The following is a 17230-nucleotide window of genomic DNA, read 5'->3' on the forward strand; positions in this document are numbered from 1 at the left end:
CCCCCCCCTCCCCGCCAAGATAACAGATTTCCAAATATGGCTATCTAGATAAGACAGTGTCCTGTTATCTGTAAAATGCTAGACTTTATCCTAATCCTGCCGACAAGACTAAGCAATCAGACTAAATGAGGGAATTATCAGGTTCATCACAAACTAATTAAATGTACCTACACCGGCCTATTGGCACCTTATTCAAACAACTGCGTCCCAGCATGAACCTTGGATTCACCTGGAATTTTCAGGAACTATTTTTGTCTTAGTTTGTTGTCATTCATAGCTGATAAAAATCTCATCATCATGACTTAAAAATACTTTTTTCTCAATTGGGTTTCCTTTTTCTATCCTGGGTATTTTCCATATGATCATCCATGGCAATGCTGAGAACATGTGGAAAAAAAACAACAATTACTGGACTTTTGCCCCAAAGTAAGTTGTGTACCGGTTGTTTAATTTTTATACTGTCTTATCAGTTGGAATGGGATGTTTCGCCAATTAAGGTCCATAACAAGCCCGTCGGGAGGACCTGATATGAACACGAGTTACGACAAACAATGAGAGAATGATGAGAAAACATGAGAATAAAAAAAGGAGACGGGCCCATCAACTGGAAATATTTGATGAAGGATTCGCCCGGTTTTTTTTGCCTTTTTCCAAAAACACACTAGAAATGAGAGATGTCAAACATGTATTGGGGCACTTTGCAATGTTTGAAGTAGTAAGGTATGTTTTAACTATACTGAGTAAATTAACAAACTGCAAAAACGGACCACATTGCAGTTCTCACACTCGGTAAATTGAGTGATGTCATTCCGTGTTTGAGAGCACACTCAGACAATGCCCCTTTTGTGAGAAACTGCAAACTCCCGGCATATGATGACAAAAACAGGAAAATGGGAAGTCCTCAGAACATCATACACACACAAAAAAAAAAAACGCTGCTTATCCTAATGAAAATTTATTTGAATATTTTAGGTATGACCCTGACTTTGAATGTGAACACTCAAAATGACAATTGAGACTATCTTTCAGAGCATCATTGATGAAGCATCGGGTTAAAACTCGTGAGGGCTGGTGCTAGCATACTGGTACAGGAAGACAATTTCTGCTACGCAATCTTGAGTGAGTGCGTGTGGAATGGGCATGGATGTCCACACTTGTGTTATGATATCCCTGAGCAGCGAGTGTTACAGCATACCCCCATAAGGTTGTGGCTGACCAGCGGCGAGCACATATGGTTGAATACACTTCTCTTTCAGTAAATGTTTTCGTTTTCATAACGCTATTTTCATCATTAAGGAGAGGGGGAATAGTGACATAGATGGACGTCAAATAGCCAAACGGCAATTAACGTATAATGTCAGAGTGCAAGTGTTCTAGGATAATGCCAGCATAGATGAGACTGGACGGTACACACACACAATCTTGTACAAAAAAAAAAGAGGCCACTTAGATTTTCATGCAAATTCACCAAGCTCATTTCCATGACGACTGATGCGTTGGTGGCAAAACACTGTCCCTGGCATAGCGATTCGTGTATAATCTTACAAATAAACACAAATCTATTCAGAGCAAAAGAAAATGGACTCTTGAAACATTTGTGGACATTGCAGATGTCACAATGGCTGTCATTTGAATGCGCTGAAATATCTGTGAATAACCAAAAAAACATACTGAATCTAGCACTGTGCTATTCGTGAACATTTTTTTGCCCCCTGTCTATACTGAAGTCGAAAACTCCCTTCATTGAGGTAAAAATTTTCTCTGATCATAGAAAGGTAAATTTTGTAAAAAGTGTTTGTGTTATTCATAATCAAAATTGACTCTTTCAAACTAAATTTTTCTTTCAAAAAAAAACCAGATACAAGAGTTGTCAAAATGGCCGTGAGTACTGATTACTTGATCTATGTCAATTTGTTTTGTCGAGTAAGTTTGAAAATGACTTTGTACCTTCTGAGGGTTAAATAATTTCTCTGTGCTGGAAATTTACTCACAGCCAATAATGGACAATGACTTAGTATCAGACTAAACTCTAAATTTATTTTTTCTATCACAGAGGTTTAGATACAGAAAGGTCAACTACAGGTAGTCGCACTTGACAGTGTGTATTTTTCCCTAAACATGCAGATTACAAACACATTATGAGAAATTTAGAAAGAAAAGCCAAACAAAATGTGACAATTTCTTCCAATGTCTTGGTGGCATTCATACATGTATGGTTGTCAGTGGCTGGGTAAGCAGGGCTAAAACTGTGGAATGTAGATTTGAGCTCAGAAGAACTTCACAAATAAATTACCGGCTGGCAGTATTAACTGGTACACAGCGGACAGCATCATTAAAACACACGCGGGCTCTATATAATGTAGCTCCCAAATCCAGCTTAAGCAAGACTAATGTAGCTCCTATTAGCTTCTGTGTTACACGCATACCACAGTTTCCAGCAACTGCAGATATTCTACACAACACCTAGGCCTGTCGACTCGATTTCGGTGCGACTGTTTTTTTTGATGAAGGAAGCCTGACAAGTGCACGGCTTTCGTGGGAAAAAAATGACTGCTTCACGCTGCGGTTTCCCCGGTGGACGTAGTTCACCGGCAACTCAGGACAAACAGTGCCAGTGCAGTGGTGTTGTCACTGGGGAACAAACCCTACTCGTGTTTGCATGTTTACACATGACGTTTACTGAAAAAAAAAACCACGGCAAGGAGGGGGGGGTTCAAACCTGGACAAAAACCGCTCCTGCAACTGAGGCACCTGTCTTAAAGATTATTTATTTTCTCATTTATCACCCTTCATTGGGTGTAACTATGCATCAGTAAACTGCCAACATAATTCTCGATAAACTCCCAACAAGACTTGTAGTGGAAATCAATACAGAATTGCCAGGTAATTGTCTAATTTCCCAAAAATCACAACAATCAAGCCATTACTCCAGGACTGATCTATAATTTTTGTACAATGTGTCAAGGAGATGTTTTACTTTTGATAATGGAAAGATACGGTCACACATCCTATCAATTATTAACCGGCACAGTAGTCTGCAGTCAGGACGAGACGCATTGTCTGACCCTGCCATTGCGCATTGTATTCAGTGACTTGTACTCGCTGATCGCTGTACAGGTTTTTCATCATAATTAAGTGCACAGGTTAACTGTTTTGGTTTGGATGTAATTGTGTTATACAGTCCAAATGACCTTCACGAATGAAATTAAGTGAGAACGGGGACATTACTTTCCACCGTGTTTCGTATTCCGATCGCGCTGTCGGGGGATGGGGGTGGGGAAAGAAAAGACACTTGGCATTTCAACCGCGGCTATCGTTGTCAGCTCGGCGTTGCTTTTTGATATCGCTTGTTAGAATCTGTTGACCCAAGACAATGCTGGTCATTCCAGCCAATTGTGTCACTCAAAATGGGTAGTTTCAACATGCCCCATTCCAATCAGTTTACATACCTGAGTATTAATGGGGGTCAAAACAAAAAGCCCTGTCTGCAAGGTCATTCAGTCTTTTGATAGCCGTTCTACAGAGCGCAGAGAAAAGAAATGGAGGGACACTTCATAGGGGCGACATAAAAAAAGGAATTCACAAAAAAACAGGTAGCCGGTAAAACACACACTGATAGCTTTTAAACACATGATCATTAATCTAGGCGAACGAGCATTCCCGTACTCCCATGGAGTACATCGGTCCTAAGCAGTCTATACGCGGATGTAAATCACCAGACATCAATGCTACTTGATTGAATTTTATATGAAGTATGGACAAAGTTCAATGAGTTGTCAACACGGCTGTTGAGCTGTGGAAAACACACTCTAAGTTAGTCTAAGGTACAAGAGTGCATAGCCGGCACAGACTGTTGGCATTCTGTTGAGAACAAATTGGGCACAAGCTAAAAAGAGTGGCATTGTCGATTTGTCAATTGGAGGTTGACAAGTGAGGGGGTGGGGGTGGGGGTGGGGGCTTTTGTATATTGAGCTAGGTCAGCACATAGAATCACACTGGTTTTCAACCTCTTTTCCGTGTGTGTATTGCCACTTGAGCTATCCCCCTGTGACAGTGCCGGACCCAAACGCAAACACTTTGCCCAGTAGGGGAGCAATTATTAACAGGGTTACAATCTCTGGCAAAACAAACTTTGACTCTTTATCACTCCATAAAACCTGTGGGAGGCTGAGCTCAATCAGCAGATAAGACTATCAACCAGAACTGCTGCCGCTACTGGTTATTGGCAGATCAGCTGTAATAGCCTGTGCATTTTGTCACCATCTTACAACTTGGGCTATAAGGGGGGATCCCAGTTTGAAGAGTCATGTAAGGACACCACACACACAAAGTGCAACCAGCAATCAAACTTTTACACTCCCAAATAAAAAAAAACCAAACTCTGATTACACTAGTTTTCATTGGCACTTCTGCTCTCTCCAGGAAATTGAAAGTAACGACTGTCCTTTTTTTTCGCCTTCTCCTTGCGAAGGTCTAATTAGCCAATTCGCACATCATCGAGCACCAGTTCAAATCAGCTCCCCCTGACACACACACCAAATTAGAGTAATAATTCTTTACAACCCTTATCAGTATGCATGCAAAGCTCTGAAGCCTCTTGAAAAATGTATAAGCTCGGTTTAATAACGCTTAAATTATTTTTTTTTTTGCAAGTACGTGAATGTTTCAGACCATTGGCACTCTGGAGATAACGTTCTCCCAATGCGGCGTGCAATCCCTGTCATGTCAAGTCAATAAAATCTTGTTAACATCCACAGAATCTAATCTGCAGTAAAGATAAACTTTTTACACTCCATATATCTGTGCTAAATCTATAACGCAGTTGTCCTGACCAAATAGGTGAAAATTGATTTGTACATAACAAGACAGTTGAGAAACAAAGGCTATCCTCAGATGAACACGGGCCCAGTCAATAAGCAAATGTTTGTAAATGGAGATCACAGCAAATAAGTTTAAGATGGCTCCTCATTTGATAATCACTGCCAAAATATTGACCACGCTCATAAAAATCATGGGTTCAATCAATCGTTCCAGGCTGCGCTGTTGAGCCGGTGAAGTCTTGGTGCCTGTGTGGGTAGCCAGAACAACCGCAGAGGGAAGGAGGGGGAGACGATAAATTCTGCAATCCAAAGTTCACTGCCCACAACTTGTCGTCGTGTTGCAAAAAACCCCAGGGGTGGACAAGTAGAATTTTTGTCTCCAACGACTTAAATATGCAATGGAAATTTAATAAAAAACAAGTTCTGGATGACCTAGCAACCCAAAAACTTCGGTCTCTCGTTTCTGAGGTTGTTAGGAGACAAGTAAAGGGCTTCTATCCATCAAAAAAACTTTTCAAAAGTTTTCTACATAATAGCTACTAAAATCAAGATGACTGGATGACGAATTGGCACCCATACAAAACATGTCTAAACAGCTCAATGGCTTTTTAAAACAATTCCACCGGACCACCCTATGAACTTTACTATTGACACTAACGCTGAGAATAAAACTTAACACAGTGGTGTCCAGACTATCAAAACCCAATAATCACATACAATAAAAAGATGAAATTTTTCTCTTTTTTTCCTAGATGACCGAACAAAATCTTACTTTAAAAATATGAGTTCAAGGCTCAAGGAATTACTAGCAGAAATTAATACCGGTAAAAATAATTCAAAGACACATCTTCTCCTGGATTAAGATTTTTTAACTTTCACAGGTAGCTATACCTACCATCATATTCAACTTTTTTTTTATTTTCATTCAAGTTGAGGCTCTGACATGAATATATTTCTCGCGAGCAAATAGTGGATGAAACCATACAACCAGAAAACAAAACGCTGAACCTTATGAAAATATGGCCATTGTTACGGGCGTACACTCAGTAAACTTCAATTTCTATGTCCCCCTAGCGAGCAAACAAACCCGCTTTTTAAAAATGAAAATTGCTGCTTAATGGCAAAGGCAGGCTGTCAAACACAGGGCTGCATTTGCTTCGGCGACATTTAATGTCAGTGAAAATTACTCACATTAGTGGAAGAGAGGTCTTCGCCACACAATATCAACTGACACACAACTTTTTTTTTGTCAGGGATCTGAATAGCCAATGACAGGGGTGGGTTTTTTTTGATCATGTATTTATACACATTTTCCAGTCAGTTAATGATATTTGTTTAGATTAATAAAGCCCCTTTGTTGCTAAATTACATTTGGAAAGAAAAATGGAGGCTGAGCATGCTAATAAGAAAGGGCAGCTTTTATTTAGCTTGCTCACAGTTATTCATTACAGGGGGGAAAAAGATGCAAAAAAAAATCCTATAGAAGTGATCATGTATCTCCTGAAAAATTTCCTATACTTGAATTCTCACTTGCAGTACAGTTTTTTTTTTTAAACTTGACTGTTGGTTGCAAACACAAACAGGCATTATCTTCTCCTGCCTAACAAAAGGTGTTGCACGCGCCTTGGCTGAATGCTAGTGATAACACCGTCCCAATGCCTCTCTGGGAAAAAACGAGACTTCGCTTTCAACATGGAAATTGCCTGTGTGTAGGTACTCATGTTCAATTATTCCCTCAACAGAAAGTGTCCAATTTATTTAACAAATTATAACACTCCAAGGACCGAGATCATTGCTACTGGGACCTGGTGTTTTGTTCGGAATTTCTTTCTCTATCTGTCTCTTGGCTCCGCAGAGCAGCCTACGGAATAAAAGGCACAATACGCCCCAGTATCAACGCAATCGCGTAAAAAAAAAAATTAGAAGGGGGAAAAAAGAGATAGGAGGTGCATTTAACCCTGCGCTTAATTAAACGTAACTGAGTGAATTGACGGAGAAGCAGTTGGTGATGAGGGTCAATCGAACAATATGCGTGGCATTTGGTATCCCCCTCAGGAAACAAGCCATACAAGCAGATTGGGGAGTGTTTTGGAAGGCCAGGCATTCCCTGTCTCCTCTTGCTCTTTCATGTGTTAATTTCACGTAAAGCGCACCAGGAAATTGACATCAATTGCCGGCCCTATTCAACGGGGGGCCTGTCACTTCCATGCATGCCTTGCCGGGCCTGGCCTATCATCTGCATGTGATTTTGGGGGGGCAATCTGTACATGCATTGTACACCCCTCTCTTTCTCTCTCTCTCTGTCTCACACGTACACACAACATCTTCCCCTTTTCAAAAACTCTCTCGCCTCAAGCAATGTTTTAACCAAAACAAATCATGTCCCATATATTTCAATGGTAGCACACGCTTACACTTGCACAGGACGTACAATGGAACACTTCAACATCCACCCATTCCTTTATATTAAATAAAAAAAAACCCCTAAAACCAAAAATCATTCCCCAGAAACTGAAAGTAATCTAGGAATTAACAGAGTGCAGGTTTCTTGGGTTTAATACTTGGTTTAATGAGAAAGAGTTGACATTATTTTGTGTGTCATATCAGTGTTTTTTTGCTATGATTCCAAAATCAACTTTAAGCTGAGGTCGTGTCCGGTGGCTATACCAGTTTACGCAGGGCATGGGGTGATCTGATTTATTAGCTATTGTTGCTGTCATCAAACTTGTAAAAGCAAGCACTGCAAACTCTGAAGCTATATACAGGGGGGCTTGATCAGGAGGTCTGCGTTAGTCTATAATCTTATCAAAGATCATTATTTAGTAACTATAGGACACCTAATGCCATTGGTGCAATGCGGGGCTAGTCACACGCATGACATTGCGCTGGCCATGTCAGATTGCCTGGTTTTAACTTCTCGTCCATATCAAGACCAAACATGTTCCTAATTGAGATATGACTAAACAGTCTATCACTGCAAGCGAGGCACTGTCTTAAAAGTACAGCGCAAGACACGCCATCTTGTATTTTATTTCCCGTTTGGCGAAACAAACATAGAAATTACCTAATACTGAATAATTGAGGAAGTGGCTATCGTTTACAGTTTTTAAAAATTCACCGTGTCTCTATGAAAGGTGTTGGAGGGTTTAAATAATTTGTCTTTGGTTGTGAATATTTCAGAGCCTTCTAGCGCAATACATAAAGCGATAACTAGCGTCTGTTTGCTTAGCAGTAATTTTGGACGGCAATCGTCAGTCAGACAGCGATGCCACCTAATTGCCTTGTGCAGAGCTTGCTTCGCCCGCTGTCAACTTGCCATATAATTGCATTTACAACTTTCTTGTCTCAGCGTCTTTGATGTTCGGGCAGAAATTAACGTGGGAATGACACCACATCACCGAAACATAACGGCACTAGCCGAGCGCACAATACCACTTCAATGGCATCTGAAATTATTCTCGAGGTGATCAAGTGGCCGGCTCAATTGCAACTGTTTTTCATCAACTGTACAGGGCATTTGATCAGTCAATTTGCTTTGAAAGGCAACAAACCAAGAGGCACTAAATTTTAACAATAGTAGTAATTTCTGATGGGAACAGAATGAAGGGGGAAAAAACCATCAAAGCTCGTTGTTCCAAAAAGGCCTTCAAAATGAACAATGCCAGCAGATACTCGAGAGAAATATTAATTAAACTCAGCTCGGCAGTAGATTTTGCCGAGTAAAAAATTTAAACAGCTGGTTTTGACTGAGACCTCCCGATTTAATTTTAACTCAACCCAGTACAATTTTTTTTTTTTCAAGCAAACAGACTGCCGTGTGGCAGTTCCAGTAATGGCCGCAAGTCAAATGACCTCCTTTTTAACTCACGTCCTAAAGTGATTCATTTCAGAGTCTGAACGCATTTGTGAGAAACGGTCAGTGTGATCCGACAATACCCTTAAGAAATACAACTGCGCCTAGGAGTTCACTAATCATGTACTATACCCACAGCATTGCGGCGTTTAGTCGACAGAAAAAGGGGATGGCATATCCCTCATGAACTTTTAAAATACAGGATTGTGTGTGTGTGTGTGTGTAGGTGTGTGTGTGGTGTTCTGTGGCCATGTGGATTGCTCTTAATCAAATCACAATGGTGACAAACTAGTCGACTTTACCAATACACTGGACACTTTCCACCACACAACAAATGCTAATAATTCAGGCATGTCTGTAATCACATAAGAGGGCATATTAAATTAATATAAATGTAAAAAAAATCTAAGAAAATGATGAAAACGCAGGTAAAAAATATGCATACTCTGTTACATTAATAAAGTCCACAAAAGCCATATGCACCCGGTCTTAGGAAGATGGTCTCCTATTATTCTAAATGTGTTGACAGAGAAATTACACATTGAAAAAAATTTTGTCAATATTTTCTTGATAACCACAAGGGATGCAAATGGAAGCGGCCGCTAAAAGCCTCCACCCAAATGGTATAATTAATTCAATTTTCCAAAGCGAATCAATGAACTGATAAATATTACCTAGTGAATGAAATTGAAGTGTAGTGAAAATGCTTTTGATGCGTGTGTATTTTTATGATGTTAGGCCTAGTACCGCGGACGATCTGATAACACTTTCGCGTATTTTTGGGGGGCGCGCGGTGCTTGCTAGGAAATTACTAGCTAGGGCCGGAAAAAAAAAACAGTCAACGTGTAAATTCTACCATCATAATTTCTTGTACACTTATCTCGACAAAACCAATATTTTGTGAGCGTGCGATGTAAGGCCATCAATCACGACATTGCTTTATTAGCCTACTGTACGTGCGGGAATTTGTGAGCAAAAAGCGCGTCGCCTAAAAAATAGTAATGTACTGTCAACATGTACGAGAGTGTGTGAGTGTGCGCGACCGCGGCTCTATGCATGTCCGTCAAACCAATAACGCGGGTCATCGCTTCCCGCGCGACAAATATTTCCTCGTTTTTCCTTTCCATTATAATAACCACACATTGTGTAACATGCTCGGAAACGTTCTTTTTTGTGCGCATGATTTGAACAGCCTAAAAATACGGAGGAAGAATATACTGAAGAGGGCATTCGCTACAAAAGAAAAGCTTTACAAAAAACGTGTACGTGCTAACGAGCATCACTTTCACGCGACCAGAATTGCCATTTTCTTCCGTTTGGCAACACAGTACCGATATATTGTTTCGCCGTTTCTTTTAATTGCTTAATTTGATAGAGCGTAGATGCAAATGAAAGTGCCTTTACCGTGCTTCTTAGCCATTCATCCGTACTTACGCATGGACACCCAAGGAATAAAAGGCTTCGACCTAACTACTTGACTCCGTAAAAAAACAAGAAAAATGTTCCCACACGAAATGGCAAGTGTTTGTTGCTAGGTTCGAAGCGTCTCTTCGAAACGCGTCCAAAAATATAAAAATATTCGCCAAAAATGTTGATGGACACACATTTAACGAATGCACTGAATTGAGATGTCAAAATAGTGCTTTTGGAGATGGCTAGTCTGGTATATTGATTTCGAAAGCGATTGTTTATGTTGTTCTGCATTTCAAAACAAGCGTGCATGGCCGAACGTCTTGTGTTGATTGAGCATGCATTGCGTTGTGAACCCGTCAATTGTTATATTTACTTTTTCTTTTCAGAGATACGTACCCGCTAACCTGAGCGCTGACATCCTCTGAAATTCGGGTTCTTGTAGCCATTTCCACATTCTTCGGAAGGTCTCCCGCCCGCTCTTCAATTTACTCCACGGTTTGGGGTTTCTCAGTAAGTCGCTTAGCGTCCCCTGGCTTCGGCAAAGCACCCGTTGTGCGAAAACTGCTTGTGGTATACTGTAGCGTTTCAGTTCACTGGTCACTCGCTGGGCTATTTCTTTGGTGTTTATTTCTTCGCCATTGCCCGTGTCCCTCGAAGAAAGACTCGAATGGTTTCGACTTGGAGGTGTGGGTGTCGGATGTGGCGCAGAGTGCATGCCGTTGAGGACCATGGGGTTCGCCAGGCTCGATCTTTGCGGTTGCAACCGACTCATATGGTCTGTGTGATGGGACGGGTATTGGGGTTCGTAACCGTTCATGTTCATGCTCCTTGAATACGAATTTACGTTGCTTGGGCTGTGAGGTCCGTAGCCGGTCATGCTCTGCGGGTGATGTCCGTAGCCGTTCAACATTGCATTAGCCCCCATGCCACCGCCGATTTGGCCCATGTTCATACTCGTAAGCTTTTCGTACGGGTTGTTCATCATATGGTTGCCGTGTGTGTTCATCAGGGTAAAACTACCGCTCACATTGCTCGGGTCATGGTGGCGGAACTTGTCCGAAGTGACGGAAGAAATCGGCGGAAGGGGCTGTAAGGGTGTTAGCGTTGTGTAGCTAGCACTTGTGCTTGTCTGCAGTCCGTTATACGACGTGACACCGTAATCGGGGCTTCGGTAATCGTTTGGGTCCATCATGTTACTAAGACTGGCAAGTGAAGAGCGAGAATGCTTAGGTATGTCGGCAGACGAAGGCAGGAGATCGCTTGTGGACACGGGCACTGGTTCGGACGCACCGTGGGCAAAATCCCCGACTAAGCTTTCCATCACCTGAAAGTCGCTGATATTCATGCCCGTATCGTGGAACGGCGAAGCAGTGGAGAATCGGACGGTAGCGCTGAGCTTTTTAAGGGCTTGATGTTGTCTGGCCTAGGGGAGTAGTGTAGGCCTGGGAACATGCAATCTGCAGTACAACTGTACCTCCATGTTTAGACAGCTGCTAACTACTGAAATGCGCACTGCATATGCGCAGCCGCGTTCAAATACATTACGCATGCTCCGTAGTACATTTTCCGCGAAGCCAAATGCACCTGACACACCACTTTCGCGCAAAAGAAATGCTATTTTTGACAAAAATGCTCGAAATCACCCAATTTTGCGCTAAAGTCGCCATTCAAATAACGGCATCAGTGCCGTTAGTGTAGCTATACGCGTAAAAGAGTTCGCTTGCAGGATAACGCTGCCAGCGTCACGCAAAGCCGTTTCTATTTTCCTACTTTTATCTTCGCAACAATGGGAAAAGCAGATAAGGCCTTAATCGGCTTTCCTTTTAAAGAAGTTCAGAACAGACTGACGGGTGTGTAAGTTCTTTTATTTCTATGTGTATACGCTACTTTTACATTCACACTTTTATGAAGTCTGTAACGTCGAGTGACAGAAATTTCGCCAACAATGAGAGGCTGACTGATACATAGCAAGCGAACGCACAGCGCACCCCCAAAAGTAAACACGAACATCAGCAGCCCGAACAAGGGTATCCATCACTTTCATAAAAAGCCCCCAGTGTCTTTTCAACATTTGTTCTTGTCACCCTTTTCAGCTGTGCACCCTGTCTATTAACCCGCAACTAAGTCGCGGTAAATTTGTATTCGGCTATTTCGCGGAACACAAGCCTCTTTGCTAACATAACACCCTTATCCTTCACACCGTACCAAGCAACAACATTCCCAATATTACGACGTGCATTTTTCAAAACATTTCGGCTCTTCGGGATCACTTCGAAACCAAGTTCATGTTTGTGTGTCACCCAGCTCACCGTCCGTGGTCTGCCTAGCTTCAAAACAAGGAACGCACACAACAGAAAACCTTCAAAAGGAAATACTCAGTATTCAAACCTATTTTTCGTTGTCCAAGGCCGTTCTACAACGGGTAAACTTTATTTTCGCCCTGTATTGTTGTCATATCAACACGCCCAAATAAATTCAAAAAATTGTTTTCCAGTGTGATGCTATGCTATTGTCTAATAGTGTCATTGTGTTAGCCAGGCCAAGGGAAAACTTAAGCGTCTTCGGCTCATACATAATATATTGTTCTCTTGTTGTGGCACATAATTAGGGGACATTTGTTAAAAAAAGGCGCGGTGCCTTTCCCCGTGCCTTTAGTTAATACATCAGCGTTTTTTTTTTTTACCCATCTCCGTTGACGGTAAGGATATGGCGAATTGCAGTCTAATCCGAACAACCTACATGCGTTTTATAAACATGGCGAAAAAGGAGAAAGCGTCACAGGTGCAACAGCCGGGAGATTCCCGTTACTTTCTGTGTGTTTTTCCATGTATAGGACGGTCTGACGTTGCACGGGGCCGTATAGCTTCTGTTGACGTGACCCCGATTTCAAGAGGAGAGAAATAAATTCCAGTCATCAACATTCATACACGACGCGCGCACACAATGGCACATCGCTGTGTGCAAACATTTAAATGCGAATATTTGGGATATACTATAGATGGCAATATATTCCAAAATTAGGGAGATTGTCTTCTTGTCGTAGAAAAGATCGGTTCAGCCTTCGATGTAGTATCAATTATACATCTTTGATTTAAAAAACAAGAGTAGTAGTAGTTCTGGTGCAGAGTAAGAACACTTTTTTCTGCCATTCACGAATGTGACGGACGCGCATTGACCTCATTAGCCAATATCCCGACACCCTCGCCGGATAACAATACCGTGCACTCTCTCGCACAGCTACACTCCCGGGGCGAATTTCGCAATGCGTTGGGGGGTTTTGAAAGCAAAAAGCACACGAAATCGACATTTATATTTGGCAATGGGGTCCTGAGCACGTGACGGGAAGTGAAAAGTGCGAGGGGATCAAAGACCCGGAGCCTCTCTCGCCTCGCAAAAACGAGAGGGGACAATATACAGAAGCGTGCAGACGTGGACACAGCAGTCATTCATGGGCCATGGAGAGGGTTGATGATATTCTGCGCGCGTTCCTCAGGGAAAAAACTATAATTTTCATAAACTTTCGCTACAGCTTACGACATTCATATTTCAATAGTTACTCACGCACAAGGCACCTCACTGAATGATATCTTCAACTAAAAAACCTGTCATTTACTGAGGTGTTTACGTAATGAAAAAAGACATTCGTGAGTTATTGGGCGAATTTCAACGCATTGATATTTCCCTCCGCCGGCTTTCACGCAGTGTAATTAAAATTTGATTTCTGAAGAGCAAACACAGTGTAAGCAGATTTACTTTCTCTGACTTATGAAACATGATCCATTTTTTTATATCTGACATAAAAAAAGCGCATTTTATTCACAGAATGTTAAACATTTATTTAGGTATGACAGTGTCGAGAATTTAATATCTACCTCTGACTCTTGGGTTTGCTCTTCGTATCGCCTGGAGTGGTGATATCACAGAGTCAACTGGACAGGGTCTATTGTACTTGCTTTTCCAATAGTACTATCTTACGACACATATGTTTCGAAAAGGTATAAGGCCGTAGACATCTTGTTTTGTCGAAACAAAGTTTTCTTTTTGTGCTGAGGGATCCCACTTTGATCTCAGTTTTTAAATGTGGATTTATGCCACGGAAGGTGTCACGTCATACGCTCATGGGATTGAACTGAGGGACCGGACAGAGAGATGGTGGAGAGATAAGGCAAAGGGACATTCAGACAGAAAGCTGTATATTAATGTGTATATATATATATATATATATATATATATATATATATATATATATATATATATATATATATATATATATATATATATATATATATATATATATATATATATATATATATATGTATGTATGTATGTATGTAAATATATACTGTGTGTCGATAAAGACGAACAAATATAAATAAATATATAGATAAATGGATAGAGAAAGGCGTATAAATGGACAATTTAAACAGCTAGACAGATAGATATATTAATTGATAGATAGGCAGACAGACATACAAATAGATAACCGGAAGAATAGAGTGATAGATAGACAGATTGACAGATTAACAGACATGTAGACAGACAGGCAGATAGATAGACTGTCAGGCAGGCAGACATACATACATACATACATACATACAAACAAACAAACAAACAAACAAACAAACAGACAGACATTAGGTAGATAGACGCTGAGACACATCAGAGATCAAAGAGACTGACAAAGGCCGGACGAAGTGTTAGAGACAAACAGGGATTTACATACAGGCAGAACAGTTAATATGACGTTCATAGCGTAAGATTCAAATTGTATCAGGTAACTAGATGTAAACTTCATGATCCTGATTTCTGCCATTTGTGTTGTTGTTGCGTGAATCATTCGTTGAAATGGCAATGGTATAAAATTTATGCCCCTTTATGACGTGTTCTCATTGTTAATCACGCAGAAAGCTCTCAACGCAGTATCAGCCAAATAGACTACTGACCGCATCCCCGAAAATATACACGGTCAATTCGGCGAACGTGAACAAGGGTGTTGAAAATGTATGAGGAATCGAATGAATCCCACCAGGTATCATTCCCGATTCTTGTCATGGAATGCTTAATGTGAGAGCGCCACACACGCCCAAAAGACGGCGACAGAAGACACCCGTATTAATGTAACAACTTCATTGAGGGGAGATTGGTCAGCGTGAAGAAAAATCTCAGGGTGCACAACATCGGAGTGTGATGAGCGAAACGACTCGCCTGTTTAATGAATTATTAGTGCAAAAATTGGTATGCATTCTAGATAAACGTATCAGTTGACGTTTATATTTAATTTTACATTAAAAACCTTTCAAGTTTTAAATTACATCGCCAGAGAGAGAGAGAGAGAGAGAGAGAGAGAGAGAGAGAGAGAGAGAGAGAGAGAGAGAATAGTTTTAAGGATGAAAAGGTCAGGACGAATCATGCTAAACAGGAGGAGAATAATACACTTATTGCACAGTGCGATATTAAGAGCTGAGAAATTGCAACTCTTTTTCTAAACCTGCAATACGCCATTATTGTTGACTAGGACGGCACGTCAGGATAAAATACGACTTTACGTGAAATTATAGTGTAGCTAAAACCATGACGGTAAACATATGATCAATTATTCAATTATCTCATTTCAAATCTTCCCTGGAAATGTCATAATAGCTCCACATTTTCACTGTGGTAAAGGCACTATATAAGCATTGCATATTGCATGCATTATATATGTAAAGGTGTTCTTATAAACCCAGCTCTCGAAATTTTATTGTCTGATTGAGTTATCGTATGAAATAAATGTCAAGTTTTTCTCGTGCAACGTAGCTGCATAGCTACGCTGCACGAGATATTTCATAATTTCCAACTTTCCTAATTTGAAAGAAATAAATGATGTACCATAGACTCTAAAGGGATCTATAGGTGTACCTGACAAAACTCAAATTAATTCATGTGGTGAATGTCTTGTTCATGAATAGTTAAAACACACTATCAAAATATGTCTTTTCTTTTGACGTGTCTATGTGTCTTACAAACCCCCTGCTCCAATCCCCCAATTGAATGCGTATAGGAAGAGTTCTGCGGACGTTTTATAATATTTTCCTGGTTCTGATGAGGCCCGTTGAGTTAATAACGTTTCCATCGTCTTGTTTGATTCTAATTTTCTTTCCTCACAGAGATAGCACAGGGTACAGCGGCCATTTTGAGTTTCATATATCGGTGAATATTTCTGTGTTAGTTTTTTCTAATGGCAAGCTTTGTACTGCAACCCTCGACTTTTGTTCTTGTTCATGGAATAAAATAAGGTTTCTTTAAAAAGAAAGATTGTGTGAAAGTTTTAAATTTTTAGTTTCGGATGCTTCTTCCTTAATGTAAGTTTCAAAGCTCGAATCTTATGTTCGATTTCAAGCATTATTTATACATTTTGTGCCATAAATGATTTTTATGAGCATGTAAATACAATGCACTGCTTCCCGATCCAAGGAAACTCGACATCGGAAATCGAAGTTGAATACACAAATTAGCCGCATTTTACCCCTTTTCCACTCAAAAGGTATATTGTTGCAACGGAGTGTTGACTCAGCGAAGCTAGAGACCTGTGCGTAAATTGAACACTCTTTTTTTTCAGCGGTAAAACTCCTTGAGTAGCCGGGAAGAATTAGAAACAGAACAAATGCAAATTTTAGCGTAACAAAAAACAAACAACGACTTCTTTTATTGGATAATAGTGTTTATTATTGGTCTAACGGGCCCATTACCTTCGCAAAACGGAACAAATTTCAGGAGACTAAGAAAAGAAAAAAATAAGAAAATAGCCCCAGAGAAGTAGAGAAATGTAAACGGCTGTACATAGCGCAGGCAAATTAAGTTACCAAAGTTATCGAACACATAAAAATGTGTTTTGATATTGTATGCTGAAATTTGCGAAGGATCAAAAATTGATGTCCGACAAGAGTTTTCGAAAAATCTCGAAAAAGTAATATACATTTTGTTTCAGCATGATTCGATTGCATAAAATAAAAAAGGGTTTCACCTAATCAGGCATTTTTTTTCTTTTCCATGTTTCGTCATCAACTTGCTAGAATAGAGAGTAAAAGCTAAAGAATGGAGTACACACACATACATAGATACATACATACATAGATAGATACAAAGATACATAGATATATGGATG

General features: G+C 40.5%; 1 protein-coding gene across 2 annotated transcripts in view; it reads right to left on the bottom strand.

Moving 5' to 3' along the window:
• The window catches only part of LOC139140162 (one cut domain family member 2-like), a 36297-nt gene extending 24718 nt beyond the window's left edge, over positions 1–11579 (bottom strand). For both annotated transcript variants that reach the window (XM_070709224.1, XM_070709223.1), the window contains exon 1: positions 10483–11579. In XM_070709224.1, coding sequence (XP_070565325.1) covers positions 10483–11431 — 949 coding nt within the window. In that variant the 5' untranslated portion in view covers positions 11432–11579. The remainder of the gene's footprint in view (positions 1–10482) is intronic.
• Positions 11580–17230: the final 5651 nt, after the last annotated feature.

This window comes from Ptychodera flava, chromosome 9, assembly GCF_041260155.1.
Source record: "Ptychodera flava strain L36383 chromosome 9, AS_Pfla_20210202, whole genome shotgun sequence".
Lineage (NCBI taxonomy): Eukaryota > Metazoa > Hemichordata > Enteropneusta > Ptychoderidae > Ptychodera > Ptychodera flava.